General features: G+C 37.1%; 3 protein-coding genes across 3 annotated transcripts; 2 read left to right on the top strand and 1 right to left on the bottom strand.

Annotated features, from left to right (window-relative positions):
• Positions 1-798: 798 nt before the first annotated feature.
• LOC108105650 lies at positions 799-1,468 on the top strand. Its single transcript, XM_017212338.2, is given in 2 exon segments — positions 799-1,111; positions 1,113-1,468. Coding segments are annotated over 2 exon segments (339 nt in total). The 5' UTR covers positions 799-928; the 3' UTR covers positions 1,269-1,468.
• Positions 1,469-6,290: 4,822 nt separating this feature from the next.
• Positions 6,291-16,462, top strand: LOC108105676. Its single transcript, XM_017212378.2, is given in 9 exon segments — positions 6,291-6,378; positions 9,726-10,286; positions 12,948-13,302; positions 13,883-14,286; positions 14,362-14,483; positions 14,655-14,770; positions 14,836-14,953; positions 15,008-15,313; positions 15,315-16,462. Coding segments are annotated over 8 exon segments (1,887 nt in total). The 5' UTR covers positions 6,291-6,378; positions 9,726-9,982; the 3' UTR covers positions 15,477-16,462.
• Positions 10,599-11,963, bottom strand: LOC108105677. The gene is given in 5 exon segments (XM_017212381.2): positions 10,599-10,868; positions 10,942-11,545; positions 11,630-11,691; positions 11,693-11,752; positions 11,754-11,963. Coding segments are annotated over 5 exon segments (1,140 nt in total). The 3' UTR covers positions 10,599-10,664.
• Positions 16,463-16,466: the final 4 nt, after the last annotated feature.

Below are 16,466 nucleotides of genomic sequence, written 5' to 3' on the forward strand. Positions count from 1 at the left end.
AACTAAGAATTGGGAAAGAGCACGTAACTCACTGAAATCAAGTACAGGCAAAAGACTTCCCAGAAATCGAATTTCCATAAGGCTGCAACACTCAAAAAAAATAACTTTATGAATTAATATTAAAGCGACAAATATTATTTAAAAGAATATGATTGGTCAAACCGGTGTGATTATAAATATATGTTATATAAAAATATTTTATTTAAAATATTTAAAAATATTTTTTACTATTATTATATTAATTCTTTAAATTAGTTATTTAAGGAATATCACAAAATAGCAAAAAATGCATATAAATAAATCACATAGACTATATTATGGTTAGAATATGGCAACAATATTAAGAAAAGGAATATAATTAAATAAATATCCTTATCTTAAAACCCTCAACCCCAGCCTATCAATGAGTAAAGAGACCACAATTTAAGAGAGTTCCAAGACACCAAAAGAGAATCTAAAATCAATTATTACTTAGTCGTATTGAATGACATCTTTAACCCTTAACTGCATCACACATCTTGAATGATTTCTTATCAAAATCTATTTTCTGTGATATTAGATAATATGTTTTTCATAAACTGATAAAAACGATAAAGTTCTGTGAAGGAGATCTTTATCTCAAATCTCTTATTTCAGAGTAAGTTTCTTGTCACTCTGGGTCTTTTCTTCTCTCTTTTTTTGACGGGTTCCCTCAGACTTATATAGATATCTTATCTGAGTCACAAAAAACCTTTACAAAAAACGTTGTCAGCTCTTGACGGTTCACTGTTTGCCTTGTTGTTGCTTCAATTAACACCTTTTGCCGTGGCGATAATAACGCAGACCCCAACTGATTGGTAATCAAGAAAAAAAAGGGAAAGAAAAAATCAGTGAAAATACTCGGTGGCCAGCGAAACGCTCTTTAGTCGAGCAAAGAACGCGTTTCGAGATGGACACGGATGAGACAAAGGCGGGCACCTCGGGCCCAAAGACGTACCACGATGAGGTCGACTTCACCAGTGGCTATGAGACCCAGTACCGTAAGGAGTACAGCCCATTGAAACCGATCTACGTACCGCCGCCGGATAAAAAACACGCTTGGTTTCGCAACTGGTCTACCATATTGATGATTTTCTTTTCTGACCGGAGTCTTTATTTTGGGAACTGTGATGCTGGTGGTCCAAGTATTCACTGCCAGTCCCTTGCAGATCTTCATGATCGTGGCTATATATGTGGCTATAGCTGCTGTCATGATTTGGCTGGAGGTTCAGTCCATAAAAGTGCGGTGAAATAATAAGTTTAGTGACTAATTCACTACGTTATCACATAAAAATGCCGTTCTATTTTTCGACGGTGGCAATCGAGCTGTGTTGTGCAAACAAATTGAAAGCTTAACTAAAAAGGAAACGACTTTACCGATTAGGCGCTAAGAACCAAATACCCAAGATTTAATATAAGTTCAAAGTAAAATAAAAAATGAAACCTTAAATCCATGTGTTTTATTTCTGACTAGACAGTGCTTAAAACATTCCTCGATAATTTTAGATTTAATCAACCAATTATTTACAACCCATAAATGAACGTAATCTGGAGAGCAAAAACGTTGGCCAGATAAAGGGCTTTGCGCCATTGAAGTGGCAGGGAGATAAGCAAACAAAAGTTAATGGAACAACAATGAATTGTTGGAAACAATTTGAGCCATTTAACTGCAAAATAAATACGCACTTCGTATAACATTGTGAAAAAGACAAACATTAAAGTGACATATAAATTAATGCAATATTCATCAAAAATAGATTAACAAAGCGTAATAAATACAATAAATGCCTTATCAATTAACTATTAAAATCAAATACGGTAATTCGAATTTAATTAATAGTTGTCATAGTTAGTGCTAATAGTTGGAGTGCTAATGTAATTATATTAAAGCAAATATACCTTATTGAAAGTGTGAAATAAAGCAAAATATTTACAGTTCGGCATCATCTGCGTTTGGTGTTTGACACACAGAATAGTTATCAACTTTCGCTTTCAAGTAAAAGCAAACAAATTTTCAATTACAGCATTTCCCCATCGAATTTTCACATGCACATATTTCTAAATCACTTCTGTAATTGCTTTTCCACATGACACTGGTGGAAAAACTCAGACTCCCTCTCTGGGTCGAGAAAATTTCGAAATTTCCCATGTTTTCGCAACAGCTTTTTTTCGTTCCAACTTCTGTGTCATCAAGTTGGTAAAATTCTATTTTAATAGCTTGAATTGTTACGAACATTTGGTCAGCATAAAAACAGCCGGACAAGCTCATTTTGCACTTGAAAATTTTAGTAAAAAAAACTGTGTCCCATTAAACTTTAATTTCCGTTGACAATGGACGACACTTTTTGCTCATTTCGTTTTTTCCTCGTTTTTTTTTTTTGTTACCACTCGAGACAGGGGCAACAGCTGACTTACCTTAATTACTCACAGGATTCCGAGCCATGCTAATTATTTGCAGGGTGCACTATTCCGCCGACGAGACGCAGGAAAAGTGGAGAGCGTCGCCAGCGCATTTAATTATAATGGCGCGAAGGGCGTTGGGCTTAGGCATTAATGCCATTTCCGGTCGCCAACCACCGGAGACTAAGGCGCAACCTGCAAGCCAACACTTTGTTCTGCGTTGGGGCAAAAACACTAGCTTGGTTGAGAATACCCTGGAAAAGGTTTAGGCGGATGGGCACCGAAGAAGGCTTAAAGTTTATAACTTTTTGTAACTTAAGTATAGAAAAGATTTAATCAAACGCTTCCAAATTTAAAAAAGTAGTTTTCCAAATATTATAAATTATTTTTCAATGTATATATATAAATTCCCAGACTAACATTTTTAAGAATATCAACATTTGTTCTTGGCATCAGTATTGAACGTACCTTTCAAATGCCTTAAAATTGTTAGTTCCTTAATTAAAGGCTCGCTGAAGTTGCGTTTAAACCATTTTGCAGTTGGATATTACGAACTGCCTTTTTTATAGAAGCCAAAACAACCTTGAGTCGAAGCTCAGAAAAAATATTCGATATGCACATGCATTATTTTGCATTGATTTATTGGTCGATTGCCTGCTGGCTCAATATTGCACATAAAATGCATTTAAACAAAAGCTGTCTTCCATTTTATTTCTCTCACTTTTTAAATATTTAAATCACAGCATTTTGCACAAACGAGCACCACCTCCATTATTCAGAGTTTGAACAAGCCGGCGAAAAAGGACACAAATGAGAAACTCAATTGCAAAGCAACTGAAGGACGACTGTGGAAATGCAAATAAAATGTTTTGGCTGCATCCTCACAATCTTCAGCTGCACTGGGGAGCCAAGACATTTGACTCCACAGCCATTTCGGCCATTGCCTGGGGAAATGTGTCTTAGAATTTCTTTAAGTAAATCTCACTTGAACGCTTTTCATTAGGCCATTCAGCAAGCACGAGGCAGCAGAATGGAAAATGAATAGGGGACAAATAAAATAAATACTATTTCCATGCATGACTCTAAGCAATTTATTCATAAATCACAGAAAATAGAAAACAAAAGCACTGGATGTTCACTTAATGCACAGCTTAAATTTAACTCACTAAGTTCAACTATTGGCCAAAGTATTGCATAATACAGTATTTTATTTCGAAATTTACGTTTAAAATTTATCATAGATTTCGCTATTAAAAAGCACTTTTTCAGTCGAACACTCACAATGCCCACAATACACGGCAATTTTATGTTAATTATTTATGCAAATTTTCAATACTTAAGCGGCCTTTTTCATACGCACAATGTATAATTTAATTACGACAAGACTACAAAGTGCGACCGCATTAATTAAAATTTCAACAATTTCAATTGCAAAAAAATGATTTCTTTAGTAGTAGTTTTTAAAGCGCACAAAAGATGGCTTTAATAAAAACAATGGAAAGTTCTTTTACTCTAAATTGTAGCGACGATGGGGAAGAGGTTCATCAGGACCATTGGCAAGCCAGCACCCATTTGAATATTCAATTAAGTCTAACTGCCAATTCAGTGATAAGACCCTCTCTGAGTTAGCTCCCCCCCAAAAATAAAGCAAACTGTAAGGCCTCCTCAGATGGCCTTGGAACATGGCCCACTGGTGATAATTTCAGTTAATACCCAAAAGGATGACACTAAAAGCGTTGAGTGGATTTCACTGAGGATCGCAAGAGTGCTGGCCTAAACATAAAATGGATTTAGTTTTAAAATGTTTAAATTTTTGTATTTAAAAAAGGTTTTTTGTTAATACTCCGTCCTTACCAAAAAATATTTTATATTTTTTTTTTTGATACCGAATATTTTTATGGATGCTTTTCTCCATTGTGTGAAATCTTTTTTTTTTTAAAACATTTGAAATTGATTTTTTTTATATTTCAGTGTTTGTTACTTTCACTTCTCTTCAACGGCTTTTAAATCAAGTAAATTTGTATATATTGGGCTTGGGTAGATTCGGTAGAGTAACGAGCATGTCAAAGCATTTTTGTGACATCTTTTATTTATTTTATAACCAACAAAAGCCAACAGTCGAGAGGAGGCAAACAGCATGCATAAATTACCGCAGAGCGACACGAAGACCAAAGTCCTCTGGATTCAGCTCCTGGTGGCCAAAGCCATTGCCATTGCCATGCAATGCAGAAATTTTGTTGAAATATTAAAAAAGAGGCCAAAACTGTGAGAAATGTGGCCAAATGCAGATGAGCGGGCACAAAATTCTTTCTCCATTCAACTTTTTGGACACTTTTCGAAGCCCCCTTCCTTGGCAGTTTTATTTTTGTATTTGTATTTGTTGAATGCTAAAAAGGCCACTTTAGTTTTAACCACAAAGTTTGCTGTAGTGAATGTGTATATGTTCGGTCGACCTCGTTGCACTTTTGTTTTTGGCCAAGGGGCATCGGTCTTTCATGTCATTTAACCATGTTTCGGCCAGGACAATTGGGCCTTTATCCTGGCTGGCTGGGGCCATAGGATCTCTACGCAGTCCGGCGTTGATTGCCAGGCATTTAAAGTGTTTTCAATGTAAATCTATGTAAATACATGTTGCCAAATAAAAAGAAAGACTCTCGGCCGAAGTGGAAACTCTCGTCTGGATAAATGGCATAGCCATATTTATTCGTTTGCCCATGTGTGCTCTCTTCAGACGATTCCTAAGACTTTAAGCCACTGGCTCCCTAAGCTCTGCGGCATATTTATGCACATTTTTTCGATTCGTATTTTGCTTTCATTTCTGCACTTGTTTTTCCTCCATTTTTAGTTCGTTGTCGTTTTGTCGTTTTGTTTTGCAAAAACCTTGAATCGGTCGCATTGATTGGACGTCCTTGCTTTTGATTGTCCTACGTGTATTTGTTTTGTTTATATTTGCTTTCGGTAGCACTTGCTGCATTTAATGGCATGAAAATTAATTTGACATTTAATACGGTTGTTCTATAGGCGCCCCAATCGCCCCATTTTGATTTTTTTCGTATTACGTATTCATTGTTTTTATGTTTACGGAATATACAAACAAATTGCTGCCGCATATTTTATGTATTGCTTTTATTGTCACGTGTCGCCAGCCAGTGATGCCTGCATATTATAATTATAAATTGTGCAAATAAATCAGCCAAGTAGCGACCTGTTAATGTGTTAATAATTGCCAGCCAAGTGCTGTTCAAAGTGTTAATGTCTTGTTAGTCTGCCTGAGTGTGTGCAGTGTACCTGGCGTATGATTGATTAATTTAATAACAAGGATAAGTAGTGGAAAGGATGGAACATAGTTATAAATTGGGTAGAAGATTTTCATATAAACTAATTTAATTAAGTGTCACTACTGATCGAATTTTTATGTTTAATAATAATAGTTTATTTATACAAAAAGTTAAAAATGCTTTGAGATTTGGAAGTTGTTTAAGTAACTATTATACATTTATGAGAGTAGAAAATTAACTGAATGTCAAAAATACACGCCTACATCTCGTATACGTAATATTTGAATTTTGAAATTAGGTTCGTGTCCAAGCTGCAAAAAGAAGCTTTACAGTCAAACTTTAACTTTTTAAGCTTGTTTCAGTGAAGCTGTCTTGGGTAACAAAATGGTTAGACTTGATAAACATTTTTAAATTTATATTTTGTATAAAAATTTATAAAATTAAATTGTTTTTCTTTCCTCTCAACCAATGTGTTAAAGGGCAAATTTTAATTATCCAAAGCTAAATTCAAACAAGAGAAATTAAAAAAAACTCGGCAACCCTGGCTCATAACCAAGGAGCCCAAAAAGCACCGACAAGCGACTCAGCCAAAGCGAAAGCTCTCTATTTGTCGTCAATTTTCCGGCATAACAGACGCAACATTTGCCAAAAGAGTAACGCGCGAGCTGCGTAGAGCGGAAAAGTAAAGTCCAGTGAAACTAGTAGCAGTTAAAAATTGCAACAAAAAATAAAACAAACCCAAAAGCAATCCAATTAAAACCTAAATGCTCAATGAAAATGTGAAAAGGAAACGAAAGAAAATAAACCCTGAACTATGGAAAATGTGAGGCCGAAACAGGAAAAACTGTTGGGGGGCAAGAACATTTGTGCAAGAAAACTAAGTGCAATAAACTGTGAATAATCCCAGAATTAGCGGCCTGTGCATCGGGGGGGAAAGTGGGTGGATGGAAAGTTGGATTCGGTTCCATTCTATTGCTGAATGTCCAGATTTATATTATGCAAATTAATTTCAATTGGTTTGCACTCTGGACTCTGCGGCACTGTTTATTGTTGCTGCTGCTGCTGCTGCTGTTGTTCCTGCTGCTGTTGCTGTTGCTCTTGGTCACTGTAGTATTGTGTAGTAGTCGTAGTACTATCACTACTACTATCACTATCACTATCACTACTATCCACAACCTTCCTGTTTTCGTATACACAAATTCGGCAATGGAGTTTTCCCAGCCTCACTCCCTTTTCCTTGCCATTTTCATTTCCGTTTCCCCTAATAACAAGTGAGTGTGTGTGTGTCTGTGTGTGTGTGCGTGCCTGGCTTGATTTACCGGCTTTTCTCCGGTTGCAAACTATGAAAATTGTTTCCCAAGAATTTTTTAATCATACGAGAATGTAACGTGCAAAAAAGGACGAGCATAGTTTGGCAAGCTTTACGTGGAAAAGTAATTAAAAAGCTAGCCAAAGAACGCTTGTGTTTATGGCTAAGAGAGCGTATCCGGAAACTATCCCAAAGATGCCAATTACAAGTCGTTAAAATTCACCTTTAAGTGGGTAATTTTTTAAATAGTTCACCCAACTTGACTGAAAGTTCAGTCTGACAGTTAAGCACTGCAAATGTTCGACATTTACTTTAATTGTCATTGCACTTCCTCAAACAGATTTTGAGTGACGAAGTAAATTACAAAAATTAAAGATGCGTAACCACAGGTTATCGCATTATGGCAATGAAAAACCCTTTTATTAGTTTTAAGTAGTCATAGACATTTTACAAATGGTTCTTAAACTTGCTTATTATTTATTTATAATTATTTATTCAATATATATTGTATAACTTTTCTGTTTTTTTTTTACTTTTCCCTTAACCATTAAGAAACCCAACTCCAAATTAAGCATTTTCATAAAAGCAGACCTTAAACTAACCAATAAAAAACAAAATTTTAATCAAGATAATAACGGAGTGCTCCCTTCGCATACGAAATGCAGCAGCTGCAGCTACATATAGTGCTGCTTATTAAAAGCCAACTTAAAGTATAAATAAACCCTCCGGTTGACAATAATATCAATTACAATATCGTCGACCGGCCGAGTCGGTCGCCAACAATGGAAGAGACCTGCACGAGACTCTCATTAAAAACCACACAAGCACTCGCACACACAAAAGCGGATCGAAAAGAAGCCAAAAATACAAAGTTGTAACAAGGCAAGACAACATTTATATAGTGCAGCAGTCAGTCGGTTGATGCTAAAGCTCGGCCACAAAACCTCGTCAGCACAATCACAGCAATTGCTGCCAGTCTCCAGACTGTATACCACACTGAGAGAAAATATATTTTCTTTAAATTTATTTTAATAAATTTAAGACGTTAGAAAATGCCAACTTATTAATGTCACAGTTTTAGTTTTTCACCATATTTATTCACCTTGTACTCCAAAAAGTATGCAATGCTTTAGGGAGATGAAAGTTAGACACCCATTAAGAAAATTTCAATTCCGCAAAAGTTTATATGATTAAAATCAAATATAGTTTTTGTTTTTGTTCTCTGTGGAAATGGAAATGAAAATGAAAATGGAACCGGGAATGGGATTGTGTTTGGAGAATGGCACTGGGAGTGATGGAGGGGAGTTCCGCCATAATGGGGAACCTCTGACAGACCAGACAGCCAGTAGTCCATGTGAGCCGGGACTGCGGCGGTAGTTGCACAATTTTGCACAAAAGCCAAAGCATAATCATGAATAATGAGCGTTTGTGATAAGTGATAAATGCCCGGTGGCAAATGCACAGGGAATTTAAATAAGAAGGAAATTGTTTTCATCGCATCGGCCTGGGAAAACTTTTTCCAATGGATCGATATTTTGAAATTTGCATAATACCAATTTATTTTGAGTTGATGTGTAGCTATGTTTCAGACTTTTGGGTACTTCAATGAGGTTCCCTTTAAAAAATTACTTTAAAATATGTTCTAGAGAATTTAAATCTGTTTAACTTAAATTAGGCATTTACCATTTCTGCATTTCTTGCAGTTTTCAAAATATTGTTTACTCCATCGTTTATATTCTTAAGAGTAATTTGAGTCAAACAGGTTCCCCCTGGGTCTTAAAATTGCGACTGAGACATCCCATTTCCCACCGGGCAGCCGCTGAGCCCGTTTTCTCGCCCGACTTGTCTGATGTCTCAGTCTTGTGCTCTGGTCTTCCAGTCGGCAGATTTGACCACCCCAGCGGCTCACAGTATAGTTCGAATCGGGAATCGGTGCGGTTCAGTTCGCAAATGCGCGCCAAAGGTGCATACCTCAAACAAAAATACAAAAAAAAGATCATTCAAAGACAACACACTTTTAAAAGTTTTTTAATTTTCCGAAAACTTCCGGATTCTGTGGAAAACTTAATTTGATTGGGAGTTTTTCTTTCACTCAATCTGATTGGCGTTTGTGGCAGTTCATTTTCTCTGCGTTTATTTACGCCGTAGTTTGCCGTCTAGTTTTGTCAACTTTAATTGAAATTAATTTACTTTCTTCACATAGTATCTGCCAGATACAGATACATCTATCCTCGTATCTGTGTGCACATGCCGCTGAGTAAACAGCCTTGTATGCGATCAGATTTGAGCGCAGAGGTCAGCAAATAAACAAATTGTCGCACATTATGGTTTTTATTATAGAACCACGATTCATATGCAAAATGAGAATAAAGTGTGAGAGGGCCCATCACGACTAGAAGTGTGCAAACTCAACAATTCCTGATACCCATCTGGCTGGCATCTCATCGCAAAAGTGCCGCCCTTTTCGGGTTTTCCCGAGATTGCATTTGCAATCACCGAATGCAAATCACAGCGTGATGAACTCAGGCAAACTATTCTTATTTTAGATATATATATACGTATAACCGCATAGATATTCGTATTTATAGAGGGGCGAATAAACGCGATACCATTTGCATACAAAACACTTGAATACCCGCATTAAGTCGCATAGGCAACGCCTGGAATTTCAATAAGTTAAAAGTTGGCAAACTAATCAAAATCACCCATTCTTCTTCCAGCACTTGACAATTATGTAAAGCTTCTCTCTCGCCCGAAAACAAGTTTGCAAACAACAAAAAATGAATAAACTCGTGGTACCGTAAAACTATCAAAAGACTAAAGAATAAGTGGCAACAACTCAACTCAACTCAACTCAAAGGAAACAACAAACGAAAACTCTCTCAGAAAGTGCAAGCAATTAAAAATAATTTCACAGTTTGCTAACGAACAAGAGCAGCGAAATACAAAATATAATAAAACAGAAACCGAATCTTGAATGTCGCGCAAAATGTTGCAAGTGCCGGTGGCAACACTCGTGCTGCTGTCGTTGCTGCATCTTGCTGATGTCGCTGCTGTCCCAGATGCAGCAGCGCCAGCTACAGCAGCAGCTGCATCAACCACAACGACAACCGGAATCGATGCCAGCCTAAAGAATGCCAAGTTGATTGAGGGCAAAGTGCTCCCCGATTTGGCCATCCTGCAACGCGTTAACCAGGAAGACGAAAAGTGGCAGCAAGTCTACCGGTTTATCGACGATGGATTTCCCGTCCTCGAGTTATATGGCTACAAGCCGAAATCGGGTGAGTACTGAAAAAAGGAGAAAATTAGCATATTAGAAGCGTTCATATATTTAATTTCACATATATATTTCCAAATTTATAATATCTTTACAAAATTTGATAGAAAAAGATTTTTTACAAAACTTATAGGTAGACAAGTATTTAAGAAAGTAAAAGGGTTTGATATGAAAACCCGATTTATAATTTGATTTCTAAGGGGTACATCAAATATCAAAACACGTTTATCAAAAATTCTTAAAACATAGGTTGACTTATAAAAAACTTATTATTTTTTCTAAAACTTAAGAAAAGAGGGAGTTCAAAATAATATCGAAAATTTCTGAAGGGCCGAATACTACAACTTGTTATAAAAGTTCTGTTCTATATAATTTTCCCTAACTACAGTAGTTTCTTGTAATTAACAGTCTTAAAGTGTTTAAGACTGGCTGTGCTATTAAGCATTAAGCTATTCGTAAACATAGCGAAAACCCATCCCAGTCTTAGCATTTCCAAAATAAGTCCCCGATCCAGACGAAAGACATTCATTTCACTTTTATCCACCGTTTCGTTCATTACCTGCTGGTAAAGCCATAGCATTTGTGTCTGAAAAGAATAATAAAAATATATTTTATAAATATTTATATTTCTAGTCATTTTAAAAGCTAATTTTTCTCACCTGTCGTTGTGGTCTGAAGTTTGCTTTAAAATGGCCAAACTTTTTCTCGGCAGAATTGATAACAACATTGATATGTAGAAGTGCTACAGGAAATAAAAATATAGCTAAGAGGGTATGACCAAGGTGCTTAACTGATTGCTGATCATAGAGGAGTAAATGGAAGCTCGCTATGAAAAGTAAAAAATTTTCCAATAAAATGGTCCACACAAAGGGTCTGGCTAAGAAGTCGAAGTTTTGCCTAAGTCTGATCAGATGCCTGTAGAAGACGTAAAGTTGGAATGATTTTTGCTGGGAAAGATCTTGAATGTCATAGCAGGCATGAAGGATGAGGATACCTAGGAGGACAACGAAGGATAATAAAAAGGGCTGCAGGCATATAAAGAGTATTCCAAATTTTTGAACAATTATGTCCAAGTTGAATCGTAAACCGATAACCAGACCTTTAGTTTGTATAAAGGGCGACATTGAAGCGGAAACGATTCTGTAACCCTGAATTCCGAAAAGCCACCAGTTTATTCTAGGGGCTCGTCCACAGATCTTCTCGTAGCTAAAATAGATCCTAACAAAGCCATTGAGCACTTTTTGAATCAATTTTTGATGATATCTGCACTTGAAGTTGTTGAATATTGAAAAAATATAAAATATTTAAGAGAATTAAGATTGTATTTTATAAATAAATCAAAACTACCTGTAGTAATAGGCCAATCCCATGCTCATGAACAAATTCTGGTATTTGGCGATGGTCATTCCCTATTATATAGATGAGATTCAGGGGTCTTTCGCTTCCTGGCGTGGCATCTGCAAGTCCATGGAAGGAACTCCGATAACCAGTGGCTGGTATGCAACATAATAACAACCAATAGCCAGGGTCGTAACCAGAATCTATGTATAGTCCGCACTAGGAAATGCATCTTCGGATTCAGTCGAAATACCCGCTTGCCTTCGACATATCTGTAGATGTTGCAACCCGTAAGCGTTGTCAGTACTTGCAACAGCTGCAGAATGCTCGTTAGACAGGACATGGTGCAACTGACTCTCAGAAACAGCTTTAGACAGCTGAAAAACTCCGAAAATGGGAAAATGGAAAGGTGTGACATTGACAAATGACTTCGCTCAGCTGTCCAAATGTTGATCATAAACAAAAAATACCCAATTTACCCATTACCATTGGCTGGGAAAATTAGAGTATTAAAGGACAGAAAAAAACAAGCCGAAGCTTTAGATACCGCCAGTTTATGGAAAATGTAAATTCAATACGTTTTATTTTACCTCAGAAATAATCTACATAAAAGACCAGAATAAGCTCTTGTTCTACATAATATATTCCATGTGCAATGAAAATGAAATGATAATGCATTTTCCTGCAGCAATTAAAATTAAAATAACTTTTTTTACTCTACACATATCACAAAATTATATGAATGAATGATTTCACGCTAGCAAAAACATTGATGAATTAATAGTGAGCAAATGCAGCAAAAACTGTCATGAATTAAAATTTGCTTGTGAAGTAAATATATTCATGGCAGATATTAAGTGAATGCTTAATTTCAAAACAAAAATAATATTCATTTAAGAAATCGCTTATGAATATTAAACTCAAACTGGCAGTTGAAAGTATGAATTCCAACTTTTAGGCATTATAAACAAGACATAAAGTAATTAGGAATCATTGAAAATAGCTTTTGACACACCCACCCGACATAACAGTCCGAGACGCGTGTGCCATACTAATATAAGTTAATTAAAGCCACGAATTTCCGCAGACTACACACAGCCAACCAAAAAACAAAAATGATGTACCCACGGCAGGGGCCAAAGTTAATTACTTGATTAGCATGCAGACAGGTTGGGGATTCAGGTGTGCTGAGCGCAGCACTTAGCCGTAAATGAAACGAAAACAGTTTACATTTTTAAGTGAGCAATTCCCTTGGTAAAAACTGGCTCTCCGTCTCCTTTGCATGTACCCGCGATTCCGGTTGGACACATACTCCGGCGGAACATAGACCTGCCCTACACATTGATTGTGCCCAAAATCGATGTACGAAGCATTGAGAAGCCGCGGCTGAAGGAGTTCATGTTGGAGCATGTGGTGCCTGGGAAAGTCTTTGACAGCTACAGCACGGTGGGCAATGGTAATGGTAACAGCAAGGAGGAAGAGGAGTCCTTCGGCAATGGGAACGGACATAAAATCGTTTTTCGTAAATTGGAAAAATCCCACAACAATGTTTGGCTACTCAATGGCCAGCAAATACTCCACAAGCTGCGTATCAATGAGAACCTGATGGCCATTGCAATTGATGGTTATTTGGGCGATAGGAAGTCGCCCTACTCCAAGCGCAATATTCAGGAAACGAACAAGTGAGTATAGCCACCGCCACCCATTCCCATACAGTGGGCCTTAAATATAAAATAATGTTGCGATTTTATTAATAGGGCAAAGTTAACAAAAAAAATTAAGTTTCTCATTTGAAATTTTAAACAGTTAAGTTAAACAGTTACTTATTTTTTTAATTAAAAAAATAAAAATAATACATTTATGCCACTTGTTTAAAGCCACTGTGAAGGACTCCTGCTAAGTTCCTAGTCCTAGTTTGTTTGCGGTCAAAAGTGCACTCATGCGAAATTTATCAGGCGGCAAACAAAGTTTTGCTGGTCCAACTTTTCGCACACACACACACACTCTGTAAACTTTAGGGGTTTCCTCTTCCGCTATTCTGTCCGAGGCCATCTCAATCTCAATCTGTGGACCGAGTACCACCACATCCCCATAATCATCTACTGCATATTCATTGCACACAGAGAAACAGATTAGTCTATGATTTTTGTGGTCAAGAACAACTTTATCCATTACCTTTATTCCTCTCCCAAATTAAAACAATGCTTAGCAAATTATATAAGTTTTACAAACTACAATTTTTTTTCTCTGTGTTTTAAACAGCCGCTATAACGACCCCCAACCGCTGGAACAGCCGAACATTACAAATGCACATGCTAAGGTGGAGCCCGTTATCAAGGAATCGAAGGCCAGTCCACTGATGTCCTTTTTGGCCAACATGAAGACGGGTACCAAGGTGTTCCAGCACTTCCTCTCCAAGAGCAATCTGACCCGCATTATGGACGACAATGCGTATACGGTCCTGATTCCATCGGACAACGCCTTCCAACGATGGCATCCCATCGACTGGGGATTCTATCCGTTTTCCGTACCGGAATTCACCGAGTCGGTGCTTAGGAATCACTTTCTTCCCATGCAGCGACCCCTGCGGCTGGCCGATGTTCGGAATATGGACGAAGTCGTTGTGACCACCATGGGTGGCGAGGATGTCATCTTCCACGGCCAACGTAAGTGGCTTCCATAAATTACATTCCCAAATTCAATTTATGACAACGCTATGTGGCGCTTCCCTCGTTCGATAGCCACTCCCACGGTGAATAATGTGAGCATTATGTCCGACTACAACCTCTCCAATGGCAATCAGGTCTTCATTATCTCCGAGGTCCTCTTCGTTACCGAGGCTGTGGTCTCCAAATTACATCAGGTAAGCTGATTATGCCAAATCCAAACAATGGGTCAAAATCGGTATTCGAGGGGTCGATGGAAAAATTAAACAAGGTTTTTTTAATATTTAATATCTACCTATATCGTTAAGGATAAAAATATTTATAATATATAATATATAATATTTTATTTAATATTTAAACTCCCATAGATGCACAAAGATAAGGAGACGCCTCCCCTTCTGGCATTCCCCTGGTTTGGAGCACAGTTCCTGTCCCATTCGTTTTTGGCTTTGGAAAGGGATCCTCGATTTACACAGATTACTAGGTATAATATTTGGAAATTAAACTTAAGCAAGAATATATTTAAAAAATATTAACAATTCCTTAAAGATACCTAAACAGTGCCGAGATTGCTCCCCATATTTCCGGTGCCAACTACACTTTCTTTGTTCCAGAAGATCGGGCCTTTGAGAAACTAGGCTTCGACAAGCTTTCAGATGAGGTCATGGTTAGTATTAAATAGTTATTCAAAATGTTATATATTAATTATAATATTTTGCAGGCTTCTCAACGCGGCGTGAAAATGTTGCTAAATCACTTCGTCAAAGGCCGTCTGTACAACCGTGATCTGCGCGATAATGAGGTTTTCGAGACGATCGGCGGTGGTCATATAAAGATCACTCGTAATCCGGGCAGCAACTACACCAGCGTTAACAATGCCCAGATTACAGAAAGTGAGGTGTTCGTCTATAATTTGGGCACCATGTACTATCTGGACGACATCCTGTACTCCCACATGCTGCGTGACTTTGTGACCAAGTCGACCAAGACGAGATCCAACCGGCACGGTGATTCCGGCGGAGGGACAACGGAGCACCTCAAGGCCCAGCGATGTAGAAATCGTACCCAATGAGTTCGAGGGTGAGCACAATGGCGGGGACTATACCATTCATGGAGATGACGAAGACTTCGAGGATGAGATTATTACGCCCAAGGCGCTGCCCGTCCAAATATACGAGTTGCCCAAGTAGGTGAGCGGGATCTTGATAGCTGGAATTATGTCAAAATATATATCGCGAATGTAAATGCGAAAATATTATAGGTGGCACTATGAAATTGTTCTTTTAGAAATACACCACATTAGATTTTTATTTTCTTGTAACTTTAACAAATTTTTTTTAGTTAAATAATTTCTAAATGTTAAAATCAATCATCAACCCTTTAAATTCTATATTTTCTGACGCTTATTTTATTTTGGCAATTAATTAACGATGTGCGTATTATTTTTTTGCAATTGATATGGGTTAGAGGAAGGAGTGAGAATGGGTGGCGAGGCGCTTGAAGCGTTTTTGTATAGTTCTGGGCTAATTTTTTAAAGCATTTCTCTAGTTTAGTTCTTAGTTATTCGTGTATATTTTAAGTTTAGCATTGAACGAGGCGGTGAAACGAAGTATACTACAAAACAAAAAATGAACATCAAGAGCAGATGAAGGAGGAGCGACAGCGACAGCAACAAATATATAAAACCTTATCCTAAAGAACTTATCAGCGATTTAGACAAAGCTTGTAGACATAGCGAGAAATTGCAGCCAAACAAATTACTACAAATATTCAAAGAGTAAACGAAGAGTAAAATATTAGCAGTGAAATTTCAACAAAATATAAACATATACGTATACTATGCAAATTCAATTAGCGCTCATCAGTGTTTATGCTTTTTTGAGTCTATCCATGTGAGGGAGCATAGCGAAAACATATCGGGGCTAAATCGGCGAATCGGCAAATCGAAGAAGGTAGAGTTCCCTGGAAGGCATTGGTAGTGGACGGGAGCGAGGCAAGATATATCTATAAATACGAGTATATATTACAAACAGATATTGTATTTTTTAATTTAAAGGTATTGATATTTAATGTATCTGTGTATATGAACAACAACAACAAAAAAAGCAATGAGAACGAAGCATCCAATTTTATAATAGTTTGTTAAAATAAAAACAAAAATCTTCCAGAAAAACAACAAC

The sequence above is a fragment of the Drosophila eugracilis genome, unplaced genomic scaffold, assembly GCF_018153835.1.
Source record: "Drosophila eugracilis isolate 14026-0451.02 unplaced genomic scaffold, ASM1815383v1 contig_1197, whole genome shotgun sequence".
Classification (NCBI taxonomy): domain Eukaryota; kingdom Metazoa; phylum Arthropoda; class Insecta; order Diptera; family Drosophilidae; genus Drosophila; species Drosophila eugracilis.